The 25,840-nt window shown below is 35.5% G+C and overlaps 1 protein-coding gene across 1 annotated transcript; it reads left to right on the plus strand.

The window, feature by feature from the left end:
- The first annotated feature begins 1,234 nt into the window (after nucleotides 1-1,234).
- kif3a (kinesin family member 3A) lies at nucleotides 1,235-14,093 on the plus strand. Its single transcript, XM_028460156.1, has 17 exons — nucleotides 1,235-1,388; nucleotides 2,933-3,197; nucleotides 4,345-4,489; nucleotides 4,877-4,961; nucleotides 5,079-5,184; nucleotides 5,406-5,545; nucleotides 5,648-5,845; nucleotides 6,743-6,917; nucleotides 6,992-7,090; nucleotides 8,657-8,813; nucleotides 8,902-9,082; nucleotides 9,161-9,271; nucleotides 9,480-9,605; nucleotides 10,246-10,299; nucleotides 10,388-10,456; nucleotides 10,559-10,689; nucleotides 13,245-14,093. Exons 1-17 carry the CDS (start codon nucleotides 1,383-1,385, stop codon nucleotides 13,291-13,293), a joined length of 2,097 nt encoding a protein of 698 aa, XP_028315957.1. The 5' UTR covers nucleotides 1,235-1,382; the 3' UTR covers nucleotides 13,294-14,093.
- Nucleotides 14,094-25,840: the final 11,747 nt, after the last annotated feature.

The following is a 25,840-nucleotide window of genomic DNA, read 5'->3' on the forward strand; positions in this document are numbered from 1 at the left end:
TTAATATATTAACAAACTCAAATAGGTAGACATTTAAAGCCTCAATCCCCCTCATTATATTATGCATAATAACCCCCCATATTTCTTGTATGCAGTTTGTATACATCAGAAGAAACTCTTTCCCTTTCTAGAGCTACAGTAAGTAGGAATTAAAGCCATGTACTCATGTTTTCATGACTATTAACAAATATATTACGTGGCTTGTGGTGTCCTTAGAGTTGAACCAAAATGTATTTTTGGCTGGGTGGATAAATTATTTGGCTTACACAAGCATTATTATAATAATAATAATAATAATTATTATTATTATAAAGGTTTATAAAATGTGTCGCAAATTTACTTAAGAATATATTGATCGGTGTAATCCAACTAAACACTAAGTAAAAATAATGTTTTGTTTTTTTAATTTAAATGATGATAGCAATTTATCCTAAGCTAACTGTTAGATATCTTCTATCACACAGGAAGTTGAAGTTGTGCACTGTAAAAGAGAATAAGGGTAATACTACTGCTGCTGAAATGTAGTTAATAATAAGAGTGAATACTGTGAGGCGATTATTGTGATTTTTTTTTTTTTATTATTTATATATATGAGTTAAGAAACAACTAATCTGTAAATGTGTACACCTTCATGAGTGCATTATGTATAAAATATATTTTATTGGCATATTTTACACTCATTGGCTTCAACATGCCATGTGCCAACAACTTAAAATTAAAAAAATAACATACAAGCTGCCTTTGGCTTGAAACCAACTTTGACTTTAGTGCAACATAACTGAGGTATATGCTTAGAACAACAAATAAATGCAGAAAGTTAGCGCACTTCTTTGTGCAGTTACAGTGTCTCCTGCAGTGGAAAAGACTTTCATGATTAAATAAAGGTTAAAAAATAAATAAAATTAAAATAAAAAAATCGGTTTGGATGCATTTTGAATCGCGATATATCGCCGAATCGATTTTTTAAAAAAAAATTTTTTTATTTTTTTTCAACATCCATATTATGTACTGATTCCAGCAAGTTCATTCTCTCTTCTCAGAGGTGATTGCTTTGATGTATCCCTATGAGTTTCTTTCATGAGGAAAACATCAAAGGCAAAGCATCTCGTGAAATATAGTTAATGATAACATTAACATTATGCCCCAAAAACCGTGTTTCCCACTGACACAGCGTTGTGTCGTTACACTGTAACTACCACACTCCCAGCTCTGCTACTGCGCATGCGCACACAGACGTGACAACAGACTGAGCAGAGCCCAGATATCTACCCAGTGCGCTGCTGGTTTTTATCCAAATTACAACCGGAGGTGAAGCAGATAACCTTCACCGCCACCATTCTGTGGTCACACGCGTGTTATAGCCGCGTCTGTATGCTGTCATCATGCCGGTGAGTCGACACGCTATTTCCCGTTTTTGTTTTTGTTTGCTAATTGGGTTCCTCCCTTTCTCCCTCAATCAGATGCTAACCCGGTTAGCATCGTTAGCTGACCGCTAAGGTTTATGTTAGCAAGGACCAGATTGGGCTATTAAAACTGAGGTGTTTGTCTGCTTCCTGGATGTAAGATGTGCCCGTTTACATTACGATTAGTAATTAATATCCCACCATTAGCCCAGTGGTCCAGAAACGAGCATGAAATCGTTAATGCTAACTCACTGTACCGTAATATTCAGATCGCTACCATTTAAACATCGACAAGGATGCAAAAACCCACCTCAGGAAGAGGTTATTTATAATATTAAAAATATAAAATACATGTTTCTTATTAGCTTTATATTTAAGGCGTATCCTCGTCAGTGGGTTGGTCTTTTTTCTGTGGACATTTAGTATAACGTGTTACTAATCATAACAATACCGGCCTGGTCGTTTTTAAGTTATGATTATGAATGTTTTAATATTAATTATTCATTTTCTACGACACTTTTAAACGTTTATATGTTATTACATTATGATCACCGCTAGGGTAAGGTAATAACACAATAATAATAGTAGCATACATAGGGGTGGGAACCTCTGGGTACCATACGATACAAAGCTCACGTTAACGATTATCTCACGATATGACGATACGGCAATTATCGATATATTGGTCAGAAATCAAACTACGATAATCTATGACATAACAAGAAAAGAAAAAAAGATGAAGTGAAAAAATAAAATTTTTATTTTAATATTTCTGAAAGACAATAAATCGAAAAAGTGTCCTATGAACAGTGACACTATTTTAGTGCAACATTTCTATAAATAAGCGTCAACATATCAATGTAAATGAATAAGTATCTCCAATAGTGCTTTCTGTAAATAAAAAATATGGTCTTTCTAACCAGTGACACCATTATAGTGCAATAATCCAGTAACATTGACAACATTTCTGTGAAGACCTACCTGCACATTTTAGTGAAAAAGCAAAAAAGGTTTTACTTAGTGCGAGCATATCGATAATCGATTGTGCGGAAAAAAAATATCTCGATATATCGCCGTATCGAGATATCGTCACACTCCTATACATAATGATAACAAGAGCTGAGTTGGTTTAATTTAATTTAATTTTATTAACTTTGATAAGAATCGTGACATGTTATACATGTTGATCTGACTCATTGTTAAAAACTATCCACTCAGAGCTGCTTCAATATAACCATGGAGACAGATTCAGTTTTTAAATCATTGTAAGAGACTGCATACTCTGCAATTTCACTGTTCCGCTGAAATTTTTTTTGCTACTTTTTGTTTCTTGATTTGCCTTACTTTATTGTGTTATTTCATTATGTTTTCCATCACTCTGTAAAGTGTCCTTGAGTGCTGAGAAGAGGTGCTTTGAAATAAAATGTATTATTATTGTTGTTATTATTACATTATTAATGATAATCTGACCATATGCTCAATATTGAATACCTGCCTGATTAATCTCGGTTATTTGATTTATTCTTCAGACCAATAAGCCTGAGGTCAGCGACAATGTTAAGGTTGTGGTCAGATGCCGTCCTCTCAACCAGAAAGAGAAGATGATGGGCCACAAGCATGCTGTCACAGTTGATGAGATCCGTGGGACCATAACGGTCAACAAACTGGAGACTCCTCACGAGCCTCCAAAAACATTCACCTTTGACACAGTGTTTGGACCAGAAAGCAAGCAGCTAGATGTTTATAACCTGACAGCCCGCCCCATCATTGACTCCGTATTGGAGGGATACAATGGTACGGTTAATACATATGGGTTTCATTTTTATAATAAACTTTTGCTGTAAAATATATTTATTCTGTGACTGATGACTGTCATATTTTATAGTAATAGTTTTAAGAAAGTATTTAGAGATACGTTAAATGATGACGACGTTGCCGGTGTCACAGACTGAGTTTACCTCGTACTGAGATTGATTATGAGCATGCGCGCTACCGGAAAATTAATTTTTGCTAGTTCCGCTGTGAGTTTTGCTACTTCCGCCGTGCTGAGTGAGTGACAATCTCAGTCAACAACTTTAGTAAGTAATAGTGTCTCATGCAGCAATGTCAATACGAATAGGAATTGTTTATTTTCCAAAAAAACATGATTACAATAAAACTCAATACGAAGAGGAATAATTCATTTTTTCAAAAAAACATGATTATAATACACATTGCAATAAATAACAGTTAAACTAAAATGACTTTACAATTATAAGCTGTTGTAGAGATGAGCAATCTGATCATGATAATCGTTTTTTTTTTATCATTGGTTGATTTTTTTATCGATGGTTGACTGATGTGATGTTTTAAGCATTTTTTAAAATCAGTACAGCAATCCCTGTATAACATTACGTATGGCAATTCTATCACGGGTACATCTCAGTACTTAGCAGTCACGTACTGAAATTGTAAGACAATCTAAGTACGGAGGTAGACTCAGTCCATGACACCGGATCTTTTCCGGGCCTTTTCTACATAAACGTAATGTGCCTGTGTTTTCACCGTATCAGGCTGGCTGAGTGGTTTAAGGCCCCTGACTCCAGGATCCTTCCTTCCACTGCCGTGGGTCCGAATCCCACTTTTGACATAAATATTTTTTTTATTTAAACATATTTAACACAGCAAAATTCCACCTTTAAAAATACATATAAGACAAAAATACACATTTCAGGGTTGGGGCTAAAATCAAAAGGTTAGCGGCGTAGCTATAAATAAATATGAGCTAAAATACAACTGACGAAACTTTAAGTCACGTGGTGCACCTTAAGGTTACTCCTAAGTGAATAACACTCATAATCTTTACACCAGTATTAACTCTCTCATATTATTTGTTCATTTTAAATGTGTTAAGAAAATTGTGAAGCTCATCCTGATCACATTTCTCTGTCACTCATTTTAGGCACAATTTTTGCTTATGGGCAAACTGGCACAGGGAAGACCTACACAATGGAGGGTGTGAGAGCCGTGCCTGAACAAAGAGGAATAATCCCCAATTCCTTTGCCCATGTTTTTGGCCACATTGCTAAAGCAGAGGGGGACACCAGGTAAATAATCAATAACTGAGTTTTAAATTGTTAATTAACTTGAACATTGCTGTCTATGTTTTATAACATTGGTTGAAGTGTGGCCACCATCTTTTAATTATATTAGCAAAACAAAAAGGGTTTTCTACAAGCCCAATCAAACTGAAATTATACTATGAACCGGTCTTGTACTAAAAAAGTACCTGTTTCTAATTTGTGAACCGTGACAAGTTTAGTTTTTGAAAGTTATTCTGAAAAGTCTACTTTTGCCACCTCAGTCATTGTGATGTTTTTCTATATAACACATAAATGCACTTTTTTTTTTTTTACAAAGCATTAATTTCCAAAGTTTGATGATCTACTGTTGCAGTTTTAAACACCTGTACTCAACACATTGGTCTTTCTTAGATTTTTAGTTCGAGTTTCATACCTAGAGATATACAATGAAGAAGTGCGGGACTTGTTGGGGAAGGACCAAATGCAAAGGCTGGAGGTAAATACATTTTGGGCTTGTAATATAAGCCTCTTAGGGAGAATGGGAAAAATTGCTTTTTTTAAGTGTTGTTGTTTTTGTTGACAATTCTTCTTTTGCTAAACAAAACAAAAAAAGGTGAAAGAAAGACCAGATGTTGGTGTTTACATCAAAGATCTCTCTGGTTACGTCGTCAACAATGCTGATGACATGGATAGGATCATGACACTGGGCCACAAAAACCGTAAGTTCAACAAGTGAAAGAATTAAAACAACAGCCTCAATGTTTTATTTTCTCCATTTTCCCTGAGATATTTGTTTTCAGTGACATGCATTGCAGCGAAAACCTTACGATTTTACTGTGAATGACATTTTACCATTATGTGTGATGGTAAAATGTTGTTGTTTTTTAAATTAATATGCCCAATTTAACATGTATGTTATGGCATGTTTTTCCTAATCCAGGCTCTGTTGGTGCTACTAACATGAACGAACACAGCTCCAGGTCTCATGCAATCTTCACCATCACCATAGAGTGCAGCGAGAAGGGTGCAGATGGAAATCAGCATGTGCGCATGGGAAAGCTGCATCTTGTTGACCTGGCCGTATGTGTCTGAATGAAAAAGATTTAATTTTAGGAAAACCGATGAAGTTATCACCCATAAATTATCAGCAATTTCACTTCCCCCTCCCCTCTTGTCACACAGGGTTCAGAACGGCAGGGCAAGACTGGAGCAACCGGTCAGCGTTTAAAGGAAGCCACGAAGATCAATTTGTCTCTGTCCACGCTTGGTAACGTCATCTCTGCTCTGGTGGATGGCAAAAGCACACATGTTCCCTACAGGAACTCCAAACTAACACGATTGCTGCAAGATTCTTTGGGAGGAAACTCAAAGACTATGATGGTAAAGACACAGATTGAAAAAGCTTTGTCCATGCTCCATTATATTACAAAACAACATTTGTTATTCATAAAAGCAATGTAGCTATCAACTTGTTCCAAACTAATGTGTGTACTTTTTTTTTTAAAGCACATTGATTATGAAAGACAATTAAAACACTCATATGAACTCTTAACATTTATTGAACTTTAAATAGACCCGCACACAATCAAGTAAAACAAAAATCCTTATCATATTAAGGATATAATAGCATAAGTATATTTGATCAGGCACTATTATATTATATCTTTATCCTATTATATCGGCTTTTTATTTGTAAGCCTGTTGACTTCTACCTCTCCCACGCACATGCTATTATTATTATTACTTTTTTGTTGTTGTATATTCATACATCCAAATTGATGTTTTTTATGTTCTTTCTTTTTTCCTTTAATGGCTACTCTAAAGTGCTAAATATTATTATTATTATTATTTTTTTTTTTAAATCAGCCGATGGCCGATATTGAAATAAAGTCGATATATCTGCCCAATATATCGGTCGACTTCTAATTTTTTGACAACAAAAACTAATTTACTGACTTGTTAAAAAAAGAAAAAAGTTGCTGCTTTGGTGTTGTGAGTTCATTAAAATATTTTGGTATATTTACTTATGTATTTTTATTTTATGCTTCATTTTGTATTTTGATATTGTAAAAATAATAATTAAGAATGAAATAAAACATTAAAAAAAATAAAAAATGAACGGGATACAAATGAAATCTCAAAATGGCCAAAAAACACTTTTGGTGATGATGAGGGTGATCAAACTGTTGCCTAATATATGATTTAAAAAGTAAAATAAATACATAGTAGATCCAGAATATGTAAGTCTAACAGTTATTAATGCTTGTTCTCCACCAGTGTGCAAACATCGGCCCTGCTGATTACAACTATGATGAGACCATCAGTACCCTGCGCTATGCTAACAGGGCTAAAAACATCAAAAACAAAGCCCGAATCAATGAAGATCCTAAGGACGCTCTTCTCCGACAATTCCAGAAAGAAATTGAAGAGTTGAAGAAAAAATTGGAAGAAGGTAAAAAGTGAAATTATGAATTTAAATCAAATTCATTGTGTATTTCCAGTAGATAATGTCAGTAACCCTGCTAGGTGAAGAGATTTCTGGCTCTGAGGGCAGTGGATCAGAGGACATAGATTATGGTGATGAAGATGGGGGCGAGGCAGCAGAAGGACGTAAAAGAAGAAGAGGTAAGCTTTGTAATTCATTAAAATTACTTTTTTTTTTTGACTGTATTTTATCAGCACAATGAAGTCCTTTGTAGCAAAGCCAACTTTATTCCTTCGTGGCAGGATTTAGGGCTTCATTTTGATATGCATTCATATATATTAATTATAATAAATGTGTTTTTCTCACCTGATGTATCCTGATAATACTCTGCATTTACTTGCAATTTCAATTTTTTTGTGTGTGTGGTATTTTAGGCACACACATACAGCTTGGTTGATCATTATCAAGTCATTAAATACAACACATAGCTTCATTGCTAGGGTTTATATGACCCCCTAATCTCTTTTTTCTGTGGTAAATATTTTACTTTAGTTTAGATTGCTGCAACATATTATTTGCAGTTTTCAACCAGAACTTATGAACAAATTAAATCTAAATTCTGCTCTGATAAGCTGAATTTAATGTGCCCTGTGTGCTCGTGGAGAATGCAACATTGCATATGCACTTTAGAAAAAAAGTCACACAGTGATCTCCTGAGCTCCAAATGGAGCAACAGATGATTTTTAATGCTTCTTTTAGCAATTATGTAATACTGCATCCTTCTACTTTTTAAGGCTGACAGTTAAAAAAAAATCATAAAAATCTATCTATAGTAGGGATGTAACGATTAATCGTAAGGCAGTTAAAAATCGATTCATAGGTATCACGGTTGATATCGATTTTCTGAAAATTGAATCGCAGTACTTTTTTTAACACAAGTGTAGGCGGCGGGCGGAGTCTGCTAATACTTTCTTTCTGGCTGCCTTCTAATCTTAAATATGTTAATAAATGATTCATTACCCCTTTAGCACCGAAAGAATATCTGTAATATTACTTGGATATCTGTAAAAGTCACGTTTTTCTATTAGCTCTGTCTGCTAGCATAGCTTCTCTTCTTCACTGCAAGATATCTGCATGCCAACCGACCACTGTGTTACCAGCGCCCTCTGCTGGTCCAAACAAATATGACGTAAATATGTGTCCACGTTTTTTTTTGTTTTTTTTAAAGTCCAATTGTTAAGGCACAAAATTTTCAGTTACACTTTTAAAAGAAAAAGAACTATTATGCAGTTTTGCATTGTTTATTATAGAACCAGAATTTAAATTAATAGGCTTCATTTTCATTTGTATTATTCCTTTATTTATTTCATTCAAGATTTATTTTTAGTTAAATTGCATTGTTTTGAATTGTTTATCAAGGAATTCTTTTGACAATGAAAAATAAAAGGAAAATAGTACAGTATTTTCTATTTGTCTACAGTCCCATTTTGTAAAATAAATCGTGAGAGAATCGTATCGTGAACCCAGTATCGTGAATCGAATCGTATCGGGAGTTGAGTGAATCGTTACATCCCTAATCTATAGCATGTACAGGTGTATGTTTTCAGAAAACTATTAATATAAATGCTGTTTACAAAAGTCAATATACACCAAATTAGGTGAATTAGCCTGCTCTCTATCACATTATAACAGTATTGTGACATCTACTTAGTGCAGCTGTATGAATCTTAATCACGTACTCTGGGGCATCTGGTGTTCCTGCTTAGGAAGGAAGAAGGTCTCACCCGATAAGATGGTCCAGATGCAGGCAAAGATTGAAGAGGAAAGAAAGGCTCTGGAGGCCAAGTTGGACATGGAGGAGGAGGAGAGGAACAAAGCCAGAGCAGAACTGGAGAAGAGGGAGAAGGACCTTTTTCAAGCCCAGTGAGTTATTGGAAATATATGTTTCAAAGTCAGGTGTTAAAGTTTCAAATTAGATCTATATAAAGTTAGAATTCATCCAATCCTTCAGGCAGGAGCATCACCATCTCCTGGAGAAACTGTCAGCCCTGGAGAAAAAGGTGATTGTGGGTGGGGTGGACTTATTGGCCAAAGCAGAGGAGCAGGAAAAGCTCTTGGAGGAGTCCAATAATGAACTGGAAGAACGCCGCAGGAGAGCTGACCAGCTGAGGAAAGAGCTGGAGGAGAAAGAGGTAGCGACAAATGAAAGAACTTTAAATAACTCAAAACATGTCTTCTTCATTCATATGTTTTTTTTCCTCTCCAAACAGCAAGAGCGTCTGGATATCGAGGAGCAGTACACCAGTTTGCAAGAGGAGGCTCAAGGAAAAACTAAGAAGCTAAAGAAAGTCTGGACCATGTTGATGGCAGCGAAATCAGAAGTGAGCAGAACCTTGGAAAGAATAGTAGCAGTTCCTCATTGTGTAGATGGATTTATATCTAGTCCTGTTTATAAACGATCTTAAATGAACCGTAGGTGTAGTTTAATATGTTTAAACCTCAGATATTTAGATATTCCATTATAAGGTCTTATTAAACTCACTTGTTTCAATGCACTTTGCTTTGCCTTTGCTGCCTTTTGTGTGTTAGATGGCAGATTTACAACAGGAGCATCACAGAGAGATTGAAGGTCTGCTAGAGAACATCCGCCAGCTGAGCCGAGAACTGCGCCTCCAAATGCTCATCATAGATAATTTCATTCCTCAGGAATACCAGGTGGGTGTGTTATGGAGTTTTAAGGAATGTTTTAAGTTGTGAGTTTCTTCAGTCTTGTCTAAATGCAGGTTTTAACATGTCGGGTATCTTTAATTCTGATCTGACCTCATCCTTATTTTGCCATAAAAATGTAAACAATACCAACTTGTCTGAAGATGTTGGATTTTTACTAACACTGAGTGATGGAAAAAATGCTTCTCTGCTGGTTTATAGTTAACGCTCTTATAAAACACTTAATTAATCTGGATAAACTGTTGAAAACTGAAAACTTGAGACATGTCTTTTCCTGAAGGTTTTACTTTAGGTTTAAGTTATAATTTACAGGGGAGAAGATTTTCAAAGAAGCCCTCATTATACATGTTTAATGCCATCTGTTATAAAAGTCCTGTGGGATTATATTGTACATGCTACTCGGTAGTTAAGAGCAACCTTTGACCTTTTTGAAAATGAAAAAAAATGTAATTACTTTGTTAGGATTCAATCAAACAATAAACATTTAACGTTTTTAAGAAAAATCCCAATTTCGGCAACACAGACTATGCAGTATTATAATAGTGTTATAGGAAAGTAACTTGTTATTAGGGTTTGGCTTGTCATTGATCTTTGTTTTTTTTTTTTTTTAATGATTGTCTCCTTATAGGAGATGATAGAGAATTACGTTCACTGGAATGAAGATATCGGCGAATGGCAGCTGGTGAGGTCTTTTTCCACTGCCACACACTGGTGTGGATTGTGTTATTTGAAGGTGCTTCTTTTTCACTGTTGTGTCCTTTATTTGTCAGAAATGTGTGGCTTACACTGGCAACAACATGAGGAAACAAACACCCGCTGCAGACAAAAAAGAAAAAGATGTGAGTAATAACATCTCACTTTCAATTAACTCACCCAATGTGTTATATTGAGCTTCTTCAACATTGTAATCTAATCTTTGTTGATGTCACTACCTGTTATAGCCGTTCGAGGTGGACCTCTCCCATGTTTATTTAGCTTACACTGAGGAGAGCATGCGGCAGTCACTGATGAAACTAGAGAGACCGAGAACTTCCAAGAGTGGCAAAAGTGGACGGCCCAAGACAGGAAGAAGGTAAAGTAGTTTGTGCACAGGAAACATACAACCTGAACGTTTCCTTTTGCGTGCTAATTTCACCTTAACACATCTCTACATCAAAGGGTGCACTAGACCTTTCCGTGGTCTGTCATTTTGTCTGACAAGGTCATAAAAATCCAATCATGATTATTTTACCCACAATCTATTTTTAAAATGATAATATTTGACCTATTCAATAGCATTTCATTTTCATTCATTTTTAATTAATATTCAGTCCGAACGAGCTGAACAGAGAATGTGTGTGTAGTCAAATGTCTGAAGTGAGATCACTGTAGAACAGGGTGGGCAAACTTTTTGGCTCAGGCGCCACATGGACTTTTTAAAATTGACAGACAAGCCGGGCCAGCACCCGATGCATACAGACATTCTTCTTCTTCTTGTCTAAAGTTCAAATTTATAAAACTTCATAACAAATCAATCATATGCGTTACAGATTTGCAACTTTCACCCAAATTTAGCCCCAATTCTAAAGAAACGTTTGTACATTTAAGGAGAGACAGGCCTGTTAGTAGAGCAGTGCTTCTCAAAGTGTGTGGTAGAGAATGGAGACATGACAGGTGGACATTTTCAATTTCATGCCAATCTTCTTAAAAACCTTTTCTTGATCGACAATAAAGATCATTACTAGGCAAATTTAGAATCCTAAAATGTATCAGAAATTAAAAGAACATTCAATTAAAGACTGCATTAGATATGCGACCGGGAACAAAATGTAACGTGGAACTAAAATGCAAACATAATAATTGTTTAATTTAGTTTTTGAGTTTAGATTTATCTATGAAATATACTGGCATTATAAAACATGATGTTACTTGTTCCCTGTTAGTTAATTTCATACTTGTATTACGTGCGCACTACCGGAAAATGAATTTTTTCTAAAAAAAATAAAAAAAATTCCTTTTTATTTATTTTTGTTTTCAAAGTGAACAGACGCATGTTTTATTTGTTTATCTTCATTTTCAACGATTCACTGTGCATGTTGAAGTGAGCACCAGTTACTCACAGGTGTAAATCATCCATTAGATTTACGTAAGTCTGAGAGAGCAGGGTGACTGGCCATGTAATGCATTTACTCACCACTAGAGGACAGTCTTATAAAGGCAAAGGCATGGAGGCTCCTGACTGCTGATCTATTTATATTCTAGTTTCCAATGTTGTGACACTGTTTTTAGTTTTTTATCCACGTACCCCCTGTACCCCACTCTGGGAACCTAGAGTTTAGATGATGGAAGACCGTATTTAAAGAATACGACCAATTGTCATGCTGGAATAGACAGTAACTAAGTAACTATTACCAGTAGGTAATTTAGTAAAGTTGACAGGAAAGGAGCAGGGAAAGGACGAGACTCGTAAGTAAGTCTTGACATCGTCTATACTTTTTCTTGGTCTCACTACTGTGGCTGGCTGACTCTAGCATTGCAGTTCATTAGCCCAGTAGTACTGTAAGAGTACATGATGAAGCCCGACCTTTCTTGATGTGGTTATCTAACTTGGTATGTGGAGCAATGGTGGATTATTATCTGTCAGCGCTTTTAACAGAAATAAGCCTTCACTGCCGCTCCCCTGATCAGACACCTCACTCTGTAATGACAAAAGGTTAAATTAAAGCTATTGGTTGGTGTTCCTCGATGTAAAAAATATACTTTTTTATTGATTGTTTATCATGTGTTGGAGGAGTGCACTGACTGATTTCACTATGTTTAAAATCCTCGGAAAGATCATGTACATGTTAGGGCTGGGCAAAAAAAATTGATTTCTCGAATTTGTAGATAAAAACAATTTTTATTTTGCAAATTAGATTTTTTAAAATTATTATTTAAATTTACATTTGTTTACCCTTTGAGTAGGCTATATGTGTGCCTCAGGCATGTTCAATGATTTGCTGAGGCGCTCAGGGAAGAGTTTATTATTGTTTTAATTGTAATGTTATATATTATAAAATATGTAGTTATCTGGTTTCTTAATCAGAAAATTGAAGCTACTGTGAAGTTGCTGTTGCACTTTTGCTTAAACCTGGTTTAAAGCTTGAAATTGTTGAATGACAGAGAATCATTTACTTTTTATTTTGGGATTGTTCTATGCACAATCACAGCAGTAAAGTTGCACTTTTGACAATATATCTGATGTCTGCAGTCATTTTTAAGTGCATTGGAAAAAAAAAATCGGAAATCGAATTTTTCCTTAAAAAATCTGAGATTTCTTTTTAGGGAAAATCGCTCAGCCCTAGTAGATGTCAACATTGGCGTGTACAATGTTTCGATACATTTCTACTATCAGTACTCACATACTTTTAATGTTTTATTATTTGATATTTAGTGCTTAATAATAAACCAGATATTTATTGATTTGCCATTAAGTAAACAATTAACACCTTCACTGTGTTGCTATTTTTGGTCTACAAATATTAAGATGATGTGAAGCGTGATATTTGCTGTTATCATGTTGTACTTTTATTCTTAGTATTAAAAGGCCTGACAGCAGCTCCTTGAAATGCGTGATAAGACTTATCAAGAATCCATCTCCTTACACAGGAAAAGGTCTGCTAAACCTGATGCTGTGATGGAATCCCTCCTGCAGTGATGGCTGAGGACGACTACACTCTGCACTGCAGCTTTCCATGTTACAGAAAAACAGGTTATTATTCTAGCTCATAAATAAACTTTATTTAAAAAGAATTATGTGCATACACTGTATAGCCACTCTGGTTTGAAATGTGAAGAAGCTCCACCTATAGGTGGACGACCAGTAATATGTATGTAATAAATGTCTTAAAGTGTTCTTCTGTTTAAAGTGACTTCTGAACAATTTCAGTGAATTTCCATTGACTTTTTAAAAGTTGCATGTCCGCTATTAGGATGTATTTGAGCTGCAACATTTTGACAACAATCAACAGTCAAAAAATAGAGAAACAAACGAGTCAAAATGTTGACAATCAAATTGTATATTCAACCAACAATGGGTGATGAATGTGTGATAATAACTTCACTCATTCTCATTCTTATTTTATGGTAATAAATCAAGTTATTCTCCTTTTTGAAAAACATTCTGTAGTGTTGGTGGTTATTGCAGCTGCACATAACCCATCACTGAGGCTAATAAGCCCTCAATATTTGGACTTCATTAATTAAATATGAGATTTATGATTGTGCCATTTGTCAGCACCTTGTTTAATAGCAGAATGCTTTGTGTTTTGTTGATATACACCATAAATACTGTATGCCCCGTATACTGCACACATATTAGGATTTTCTGTGATTACTTACTTTTGTAATATGCAGCAGTTAAGGTAAAAAAAAATGTAATTTCTTTTGTAAATGAATGCCTGTCAAATGTTTACATCATCACACTTTTAGATTTTATTTAATAAATTATTTCACGTGTGTCGCCTGCTTCTTCTTGTTATTGTTTGATTAGATGTTTGTATCATTTTTTAGTTTTTTTTTAAAGGCCAACATAAATATTTATAAAAGTTCTGTCGCTGTCATTGAACAATGTAAATCATTTTCAAGAAAAAAAAAAAAAAAGCTCTAACTTTGAATTCATGTTGGGTGTGGGATACATATGTATGTGTATATACGTATATATGCATATGTGTGTATCCATAAAATGAAGAGTCCGTCCTTAAGACTGCTCTACTGTAAAGTGCCTTGAGATACCATTGGTTATGATCTGGCGCTATACAAATAAAGATTGATTGATTGATTGACTATTGCACATGCATGCAGCAGAATTAGATGAAAAAAAAGAATACAGACCAATCATTTTAATGTTAAAGATGATTTAATCGTACAAAAATATCAAACACAATAAATACAACTTTGTTTAGTAATAAATAATGTGTGTATCTCATCATTTTTTAGCTTTCTGATGCCTCAATAAGGCATAATCCACACATGTAACAACATGATCGACAAATGACTGGATTTCATAGGTGTGGTTTTCGGACAGCTGACAGCCGGTAGCATTCGTCTAAAAAACAAACAAAAAAATCATAAAAGTTTTAGGACAAAAATTCAATACAGAATAAAGTCAAAGTAGCATTGTGTTCATGAGCTCTGTCTCTTTTACCTCTCTGTTGTAGAGATGCAAGGCCCGAGTGAGCTCTGTGTAGTAGTGATGCCATTTGTCATTCGGGGTTAACTTCAAAATATCTTCAGCACAGCAGAAAGCGTTTTCCTATAAAATAAAAGCCACAGTTTCAAACCGACTGGAGTAAAACAATAAGTGGAGAAACTTTATCCAACATAATGATACGTCCAATAGTGTAACATACACAAATGTTGTGGCGTTTTGGTATCTTGATCACAGTTGTGTTTCGGGGCTGGAATGACAAGAGGCAAATTTCAACAACACAGTAACAGACCAACAAACAAATAAACAACATGAAGATCTTCTCACCACGTGCTCCAGCACAGTATCGGCCTTCTCCTTAATTTGCTTTAGCAGCTCTTGGAGTTTTGTAGATCTAGGCGGTGCTGCAAACATCATCCCAGTCATAGTGACCATGATCAGAGCCAAGTGATGGATGGTGAAGCTCTTCATCTCTGAGAAGGTTCCACTGTTTCAGGTTGAGCTGAGAAGTTGTGTTTTCTCCTTGTTCCATTCTGATGCTACTTATAAAGGCCTCATGCTTACGTCATATACAACGCACAGATGTGTCAGAGGGGAAAGATGCCACATAAGGGTGACAGGAAAAATGAATCGATTCAACAATCTAATGACGACATTTTAAAATAACCTGTTGGTGTCTTATCAGCGCTCACCAATTCGGACGTCGCTTTATTTCAGAACCAAATGCTCTTCTTACACTTCAGTAATTTTCTTTTTTGAATCTTTTAACACCATGCAGTTTTATTTACTAGTGATAATAAAAAAAAAAAAGAAAAACAGATATTGTATTTATTTATTCTATTTATTTATTCATTCCATTCTGAGTAAAAATGATACTTCAGCTGGCCTTTCCCCTTACGAGGTGTTAAAAGATGGTTATCTGTGGGCTCAAATATTGTATTGAGTCACAGTTTCACCACATATTAGTGTGGGAAATTGTGACGGAAAAAAATTAAATAAAAACTCACATTTACTGCTTTATTGTTAAAACGATGAACACGAGGATTAACTATAGAACTGACCTGTGCCCGTAGCGGCCCTTAGAGCAGATATCATTGATAAATAATTGTAGAGGGGGAAAAACACAGAGGAATGAGAGCATTTTACATTCTTATTATATATTCAAAGAAGAAGTGAAAACTGGATTACTACTACAAAAATAAACTGTACACTCATACAGTCACCTTCTATGATCAAGCAACGTAATAATACCCATAACTAGGTGCATGCATCTGTTTAGGCAGCAAGCACAGACACACACTTTTATCATTTTGCAAATACATTCTCAACCATACGATTAGCAACTTTAACAGCATTGATAAGGTAATATTAAATCAGGTCTTTTGCAATGTATTTTATTACAGAGATGAAATTTGTCCTCTGCATTTGGCTCATCCCTGGGCAGCTATTTTTGCGGCACCTGGGGAGGGATTTGAACTGGCAACCCTCTGATTATGAGCCCAGCATTCTTAACCACTAGGCCACCATTCCCCATGTAAGAGCCTGTAGCTACATTTCATGACAAACTTACTACTATAGAGTCCAGACTAGTGAAATTTACAGATTATGTATCAAATTTTGATCATAAACTGAATAAAAATTTTTTTTTTAATTTATATATATATATATATATAATGTTTTAAATGTTTGCCTTTTTTAATGAGGTGCGTTAAAAAGCAAGAGTGAAAAGTGGCCCGTTGAGAGTGGAAAGAGCCCCCAATCAAAAAGCCCCCACCCAATGCCCTAGTATCTGGTAAATATTTGCATTCTATGCTGTGTAATGCAGTAGAAGACAACGTCAGCAAGGACATTCATAACAAGCAGCAACAACCATCTACATCAGTGACTGAATAATTTGCAAATTATCATAATGATCCAAAATGTAAAGCCCTTCATCGGCACTATATTGTAATAAAACTCTTTCTTTATACTTTTTATTGAATTTGTAAAGAGTTGGACACTGTTTAAAATCTTTCTTCAACCCATTCCAGAGCCAGACCCCTCTCACAGACACGCACATACTTTTACTGGTTGAATGCACCATGTGAACTTTAAAGTTCATACATCCTGTCAGATTATACTCCCCTTCTCTTAATTCAAATAATTCTTGAATTTTAGCTGGTAACAATGATTTTCTAGCTTTGTATAATAGTTGTACTGTATAAAAGTCTTAAGTGATTAGATTGCAGGAATAATTTGTTGGAGTGATCAGCTTTGTTCATTGTTCTGATCGCTCATTTCTGGAGAAGAAAAAAAGGGAATGTAATGAACTTTGATAATTATTACCCCAAATTTCTTTACCGTATGTCAGATACGACATGACAAGACAAGAGTGCAACGAATGAAGCGCTTTACACTCCAGCACATACTTAGTTTGATTAATTACTGCAATATTTTTTGAGATTTTATTTTGAATGTGCCTGATGTGCAGTTTCCAGTTCAGTTTGTTATCCATAATTGTCCCCAAAATTGTGTTTTCCGACACCTTTTCTATTGTAATAAAATGTTTAGTGATTGCCCGATGTTGATTTATAAAATTACCAAACATCATTACTTTAGTTTTATTTAAGTCGAGTGAAAGCTTGTTAATATCCATCCATGATTTTATCTTAGTCAATTCAAGGTTTGCTATGTCAATAAGATTGTTGTAATTATCATTAGAATAAAAAATATTGGTCTCATCAGCAATTAATAAAATAAACACTTTAGACACATTGAATACATCATTTATAAAGAGGTTAAACAATTTAGGACCCAATATAGATCCTTGAGGAACACCATAAACTATGCTTTGATATTCTGACTCTTCCTCCAGTTCCAAGCCATTCCCTGTATTCCATATTTTTCCAATTTATTAGGTAAAATTGAATGATTAATTGTGTCAAAGGCCTTCTTTAAGTCGATAAATATTATAATTGCAAATTTCTTCTTATCTAGATTTTTCATATTTTCATATTTTCATATTTTCTTCCAGAATTGCCATTGAAGTAGATATAAAGCCATATTGACTTTCATTCAATATCCCACATGTATTTATAAATTTTTCCAACGTTTTACAAAAAAAAAAAATGTAATATGTGGGGGAGCAGAGAGATTGGTCGAGTTTTTGAAGATGTTCATGAATCCATATAATGTACTTTGGCAATTTTCATTTTACTGGGGAACATTCCAGTTTGAAGAGATAGGTTACATATATAAGTTAAGGATTTTACATTAGTGTTGATTACTTTTTTCACTATTATGTCTATACCATGACAATCAATCAAGGATTTGTTTTTACATTTATTAAAACTCACTTACACCGGAGAATAAAATGGTTTTTGGATTCCTTTTTGTAAGTGACTCATCCAATTCATCATTACTACGCTTTGGAATCTTTCCTGCCAATTCTGGTTCAACGTTCACAAAAAAAAAACATTTAATTTATTTGCTATACGCTGCATATTGGAGTTGTCTTCATTATTAATAACAAAAAAATCCGGATATGAATTCTTTTTTTGGTTATCTTTCAATAACCCATTTAATATGCTCTAAATCCCTTTCATTCTGCTTCTATTCTCATTTAATGTATCTGTGTAGTATTTTTTCTTGTTTACTTCCATAGTATTTGTTAATTTGTTCTTATATGATTTGGAGAAATTTTCAGCTTCTTTTGTCCGTAGCTTTATACATTTTCTATACAGATAATTTTTCATTTTACATGCAATTAGTTAGCCTTTAGTTAACCAGGGACATTTCACCAATTTCTTCCTTTTGTAGTATTGCCGCATGGGGCAATACATGTTGTACGGTAAACAAAACCTCTGAAAAAATCCCTCTGCATACACACAATACTTACACAAGGCATTCCACTGAAAAACATTCTTATTATATGCGCTGGTTCTTCCATTCTGAGCAGTATCCTCTTTATAAACCATGTGTTGTATGTTCCAGAAAAAAGAAACTAATTAACATTATGGGTTTCAATGATAACAATATTTACAAACAAAGTGTTGTGTTCATTTCCGTACTGTCAATATATTACAACAGAAGCAACAGTGCTGTAGTTTGTTTGGGGAAGTGCTATAAGCCATTTCTGATGAATTACATAAAAAAAAAAAAACTCCCGCTTGCAATAAAAACATGGTTACTTTATCTATTCCATACTGTTCATCACTGACTAAGACTCTCATGTTTGGTTTTGGTTTTTAGGTGGTTTTTACCACTGCTGTGGCCACAGATGATCTGTTTGTTAGATAATTTAGGAAAGGTCAGTTATGGTAAAGAAAAATCCTGTGTTCAAAGTACTTATAATTAATAGAAAGACATATTTGCTTTATGAAAATTAGACAGGTAATCCTGTCAACATTTGTTTCTGGTGAGAAAAAGTTTCAACTCAGTCGATTAAGTGTTGGTATTGTTTGTAAAGGTGTTGATTTACCCTCATCTGTATCCTCACTGGGATAGTTTGTCTATCCTCTGAACAATCAAATTATATTCTGGTTAATTTGTGGTTTTAAAGATGTCTTTCACTTTATAAGACTTTGTCAGAGATCCAACGTTGCATAAACTAGATGTTTGTCATAAGGATGACCTGATTACCACAGCAGACAACTTTAACTTCCCTTTATCTAAATAAAGAATAAAGAAGGAGATAAATGCTGGTGATGTTCAGGAAAGTTTTGCATCCCTCCGCCAGTTGATTCTTCTGAAGGATTTTAAAGGTGCAGTCTGCAACTCTTATAAAAGTGACTTTTTGTCACATTTACTAAAGCTGTCACTGTGTAAGGACAGCTTTACATCAAACTAGTAGATTGTGTGAAAAAAAAAAAACAGGCTCATTGATTCCCCCCTGCTGCTCCTGCTGCCTTTGTCAGATTGCCAGAATGCACCGCGACCAAGCAAAAAGAACCAATCAGAGCCAGGATTGTGTTTGATGGATTGTCTGACAGCTGTTGTTCACAGGCCCCGCCCCCTTCCCGGGGCTGTAGCGCCATCTCTTTTACAGTGTATAGTCTGGAGGAGTGGAAGATGGAATTGGTGACTTTTCTGCTTGAAAGGTAATTACTGCTGCTTGATTTACATTATGTTTGATTTGTAATTGTCACACTAGAACTCTGTAGTGCATGTGTTGTTTGCGTGCGCGCAGCAGCCTCCATGTGGGCTGCTGTAAGTGACACTGTTGTTGCTGCTGTTGCTGAGGTGGGGCACATAGAGAGAGAGAAGCATTGCAGTAATATGCTTTTAACAGAGCATGTTATATTACTGTGATGTTGCTCTCAGACTAACGTTAGCTTGTTAGCTCCTCTGAGGGAGGGACTTTGGAAAGTTTGGAGGCAGGGCAAGAGAGCAGCGGGGAGGGAGGGGAGAGAGGAATCTGGGAGTCACAGACTGCAACTTTAAAAATCCTCTCCCAGAAAGAGTGGTGACACACTTGAATGAGCAGAAAGTGACCTCTGTGGCTAAAGCAGCCATACTAGCCGATGAGATTGTTCACACTCACAGAAATGTGTTTGTCTTTTTCCCGTTCAGAGAAACATTCTGCATCAGGTTCTGTGAGGCTGGATCCTGTTCGTGGTCCGCAATCTCCTCTACTGTCACAAGACAGGTCACCTTATTGCTGATTGTTTAGCCCTGAAACGCAAGCAGCAAAGCCCCGGCAGTGGGACACAGCCAAATGGTTTTGGTCTCGTAAAGACTGTTTCCAGCCTGGTCATTAACTGTGAGGGTATTGAGCCTGACCTCTGCTTCAAACATTTCTTTTTGAAAGGCTTTGTATCGCTATCGGGTAACCAAAATGACATTGAACCAGTAATGATTTTGAGAGAAACAGAAGGTTCTCAGTCCATTATTGATGAATTACATAACCGCCCCTTTAAAAAACGTGTGTCCAGTCTGCACTGATTGGCGGGTCATTTGAAGTTGCAGTGCTGTCTGCATGACCAATTCAAAGGCATAGATTACGTACTGGGTAATTATTTGCTAGTGGAAAGGGTACTCAAGTTCCGGAGGTGGTTGATAGATCTTGAGTCGCTGATGTTTTCTTGACCTGTGTGGTGACCATATCAAAGAAGTATTTCTTTGACCAGGTTCTTGACGCTGCTGAAGTTGAACTTGAGGTGACTGAGGAACATTCGGAGGGTGTGCTTCCTAGTGACCCTGCTGAGGTCAAGTCTCTAGCCTTTGGGGAGAGGAAGATGACTTCCACTGTGGAGGTACCTAACCTCCACGTGAGTCGGGGTCAGTTTATCGCAGCACAGAAATATAATCCTCTTTCAAAGTGTCTGTCCTCTCTGTCCTAGATAAGGTAGGGCGAGTGATGTCTTTGATATATCGTTTATGTTCCAGCACTCAAACCTTTTGTAATCAAGATGTAATTTGAACTTCAGTTAGGTCCTAGACTATAAGAAATGTGCTATACAAATACATTTGCCTTATCTGCGTTGCAACAACAAATTAATATTAGTACTGAAGCAATAGATGAACACACACAAAGAAAAACTGTATCATCGTACTTCATTTTTCTTCTCACAACATAATTATTTTTTTCATGCAGGCAAAAGGTCCCCTGGGATACAAGATGGGTCACAAGATCAAACCTCATTGGAATGATTTTTTTGTTGAGTTCAATTTAGATTATTTTGGTTTTGAATTTATTTTCGTATTATTTCATATTCATTATTATTATTATGTCCATTAACACTCATTGTGAGTCGGATCCCTGTCGGTGTCTCTAAACTTCCACATCTGTGTGAGCTGTGTAAATACACATAGATTCCATTCCTCCCCCATTTGCCCAATCTTTATGATTACCTCTCTGCACTATTTAGGTCTGCTGACTAAATGAGTCATTGCCATTTTGTCCTTGACCGCATGCAATGAGTTCATCATCTGTCATTAGTTTTATTTTTTTTTTTTACTTTTTGTATGACACCAGTCTTGTCTGTCTGTGTGCTATTCATCTTAAATAATAAAAAAAAAAGTTCAGTATTAATTCCATATCATGTTTAAAATGACTCAATTGTGAATGGCTTAACATTCACAATTCATTCTCTATCAGAAGTGTGATCACGCAAGTATGTTCAACTTTTTTATAGGTGTCCCCAAGAAGGTTTTTTTTATGAGTGAATGGCCTTCAATTAATTGGAAATCTATCGGCTTTTGTGAAAAAGTCTTGATTCTTTTCTGTATATTAGGATTGCCTGAAAGCTGTTACGACATATAAGAAGGTAAGAATATTGAGGAAATAGTAAAAGTGTACCAGTACCATGCTGTCTGTTTCTATGCTGTAAGCTTGAATAAGTTGAATTTGTGATTAAATCGTTGCCTAAAATGTTTTTAGTGATGTGTAAAGAAAAAAGTACACCCAACAACAACAACAACAACAACAACAACAACAACAACAAAACAATTCCAGTCCCTTCAAACAAACTCACTAAATGCCAAGTTGACTTGTCTTAGCGTCCATTGCAAAGTAAAGTACTTTGTACAATTATTAAACTTATTATCTTAAGTTTTTTACATTAGTTTCTAAGTTGGTAAAACTTAAATCCTTTGTAAAGTAAAAAAAAAACTGTACAATTATTAAAATATTATCTTAAGTTTATTACATTAATTTCCAGATTGATTTAACATATAACCCATTACAACCCAATTATTCAACTTATAATCTAAAGATTATTAAATTAATTTCAAAGATGATATAACTTGGAATTCCTTGCAAAATCGCAACTCGCTTGCTCTTTTTCAGTGTGGGGGGGGGGGTCTGCTGGTGCTATCATATACGGACACACCTTGGACAGGGTTCCAGTCCATTTCAGGGCAATGTACACACATATAGTACTTTATTGTACATCACAATTCAGCACTGTTATTTATGAAGAAAAGCTCCCTTTTTATATATCATAGTGGCCTAATGGTCACAGAAGAGGATTAAATACAGGAATGTTCCTGAAGCACGGTGCCTGGTTAAAATCCAGCTGAAAGCTATTTGGAAAAATTTACACAAAGAGATACATTCAAAAAATTTCATTCAACACATCTGTGATATTATATGTTAAGAAATGAATTGATCATGTCTTTTGTAGTTGATAGTCATTCTCTCAAGAGCCATAACCCATAACACACATGTAGCTGTCAGTGAATATAGCCCTGGCCAGTAGATGGTATCATGTGCACGTTGGCTTAAGTGGTACGATGCTTCATGAGCTATTGAGTCAGTGATACTCAACATGTGGCTCTTTATGTCTTAATTTTAATAATGATTCCCCCAGAAAACCTTTAAAGAGGGTAACTTTTTTAACCTTTTTCTTTAGCCATTTTGCCTTTGTCCCAATTTGGCCCCTTTTCCCAAACACTTTTTAGTTTTTTTTTTTTCAGATTTAACTTTCTTTTGCCATTTCATAACACCCGTTTCCTTTTTTGCAATCTTTTTTTTTTTTGCCACTCTTGACTGCTTTTGGCCCATTTTTAGTCACTTTTCACTCTTTTCTTGCCAAGTTTTGGCCACTTTTGGACCATTCTTTGCCACCTGTTACACTTTACGAGCAACTTCCTCTAATGACTGGCTGTGATTGGCTTGATCATCAGTCAATCAAAACTGGACCAATCTGTTTTCAATAATGAATCTCTCTGTGAAAAGTGAGGGGGATGAACTTTTGTTTTCATAAAAGTGTGGGTGTCGTACCCCCGCATCCCTCACGGGTGAGACGTGCCTGGTAGATTGTGTTTTAATTTGAAAAAAGAACATTTTAAAATGTATTATTTATTTTTCTAATCAACCTCTAGACATTTCAGGTGTCCCCACATGTGATCACGACCCCAATTTCGATTATAATTGAGCTGTTTTTATGATTTTAAAATGCAATTATAAATCCTTTTATTTTAATCCTATTTTTCATTATTTTAATTTGTGCCCTTTTTCCACATTTTGTGAATAAATGTGCTCCATATTGTTGCCTTGCTTTCTTGGACAAAATACAAAAAAATGACTATTCTGAATAAATACAGTTTTAAACACATAAACAGTATTGCCTTTATTGTTAATAGTATTCCTTTAAGCCATGTTTGTGAGATATTTTGGACGTGCTTCGTCTGCAACACTGAAGTCAGAGTTTCAAACTCGAAATGCAGAGTTCCGAGGGTCCTGGAACGCAGCATGAGTGAGTAGATTACCAGCAGCACCTGTTACAGCAGGTGATGCTCATTTCCAAACCTGATTGGCCAAACCTACTTAAGCTGTGGATGCGCAGTATCGCGTTTTTTTCTGAGCTGCAACGGACTGCTGCGTGACCTCGGTCGGGCGACCAACTAATGTCGCGGTTGTCAGAGTTACGTTCTGTGTCCTCGTTGATGCCGCTGACAAAAGACCATTGACGTCGTCAAACAGTCGTCGATCGACCCTAGACGTGGGTCAACGCTGGTCGTGGGTCAACGCTGGTCGTGGGTCAACGCTGGTCGTGGGTCAACGCTGGTCGTGGGTCAGCTCTTGCCGTGGGTCAACGCTGGACGTGGGTCAACGCTGGACGTGGGTCAACGCTGGACGTGGGTCAACGCTGGACGTGGGTCAATCCTGGTCTTCGTTCTCAATTCGTCGCATAGTGAGAATCGTTTTTATTAAACCAAGGGTGTCAAACTAATTTCACATCAGGGCCAGATGTATAAAAAAAATTCTGTAAATCAATTTAATTTTTAAATGCACAATATTACCAATTTAAGATGTTTAGGGTCTTTTAACTCAAAAGTTAACTTCAAGTTTGACACTCTTGGTTTTGCGGTTTAAATCTTCACCCTCTGACCCCATTTAATAATAAATAATTCATTTTATTTAAAAAGTGCCTTTCAGGCCACTTAAACTCAAAAATAAAAACAGGATAATAAAATAAGTAAATGATATTAGTTTGTAGTGTACACTAATTTAGTTGCATACTGTGTTGCTGGGTCATGGTTTGAGTAGCAAAAAAAATCCAAACATTGTCTTAGTTATTTATAGATGCCATAATGTTCATTTTTAATTTAGTGTTGACGAATTTATACCAAAACTTGACAAATTTTTATTGCGCGCCAACAAAATGGAGTCATGACTTGTTCATTCAAAAATAAGTCTTTATAAACCTTTATTTAAAAAACAAACACCTGTAAGGGTAAAACTGATTTAGCACAAACTAATTAATCTGAACAACCTATAAAATTTATAAAAAGTGGGAAAATGCTAAGTCATGCGAACAAAAAAAACTGCGAATTTTATGAATTGCGAAGTTGACAGTTTACGAATTTTCCATTTGAAGAATTTTCCATTTGAAGAATTTTCCATTTGAAGAATTTTCCATTTGAAGAATTTTCCATTTGAAGAATTTTCCATTTGAAGAATTTTTACAAAGCCACGTATGAAGATTACAATTTAACTACAAAAATCCAAAAGCCATCACAGCATCCAGACCAGAGATGGGAGCAAAACCCCATCCACTGAGAAGGACCAGGACCAGCCTCTCCAAGACCTGAGTCACATGGGATGTAGATTAATCTATTGTGCTGGTTTTATTATTGTAGTGTACCTATGTTGATTTTCTGTTCTAATGTTTAATATTTCTGTTGTACAAACAAATATTACTGTTCCAGCTAATGTTAAAATACTGTCAGCTGATGTTAAAACTAACTATTTTGCCAGCAAATGTTATATTCTGCATGAGGTAAGGTTTTATATTTCTATTGTGCTAGCTAAAACTACAATCTGCTCTAAGATTAAAATCTATTTTGCCGGCAGATGTTAAAATCTGCTCCGGCTGGGGTCAAATATAACGTTTTTGCCGGCAGATGTTAAAATTTGCTCCGGCTGGGGTCAAATATTTGTTATGGCGCAGATAATAAAATCTGCTCTGGCTGGGGTTAAATATTTATATTTTTCCGCAGATGTTAAAATCTGCTCCGGCTGGGGTCAAATATTTATTTTATGTTTTTGCCGGCAGATGTTAAAATCTGCTCCGGCTGTGGTTAAATTTACTTATTTTTTTTGCCGGCAGATGTTAAAATCTGCTTTGGC

Source organism: Gouania willdenowi, chromosome 10 (assembly GCF_900634775.1).
Source record: "Gouania willdenowi chromosome 10, fGouWil2.1, whole genome shotgun sequence".
NCBI lineage: Eukaryota > Metazoa > Chordata > Actinopteri > Blenniiformes > Gobiesocidae > Gouania > Gouania willdenowi.

Bases quoted from the DNA above. Each gene is read 5' to 3' on its own strand.
- kif3a (XM_028460156.1), top strand. The intron at 10,457-10,558 runs GTGAGTAATAAC...TACCTGTTATAG, and splicing joins CAGACAAAAAAGAAAAAGAT to CCGTTCGAGGTGGACCTCTC. The intron at 10,690-13,244 runs GTAAAGTAGTTT...CTCCTTACACAG, and splicing joins CGGCCCAAGACAGGAAGAAG to GAAAAGGTCTGCTAAACCTG.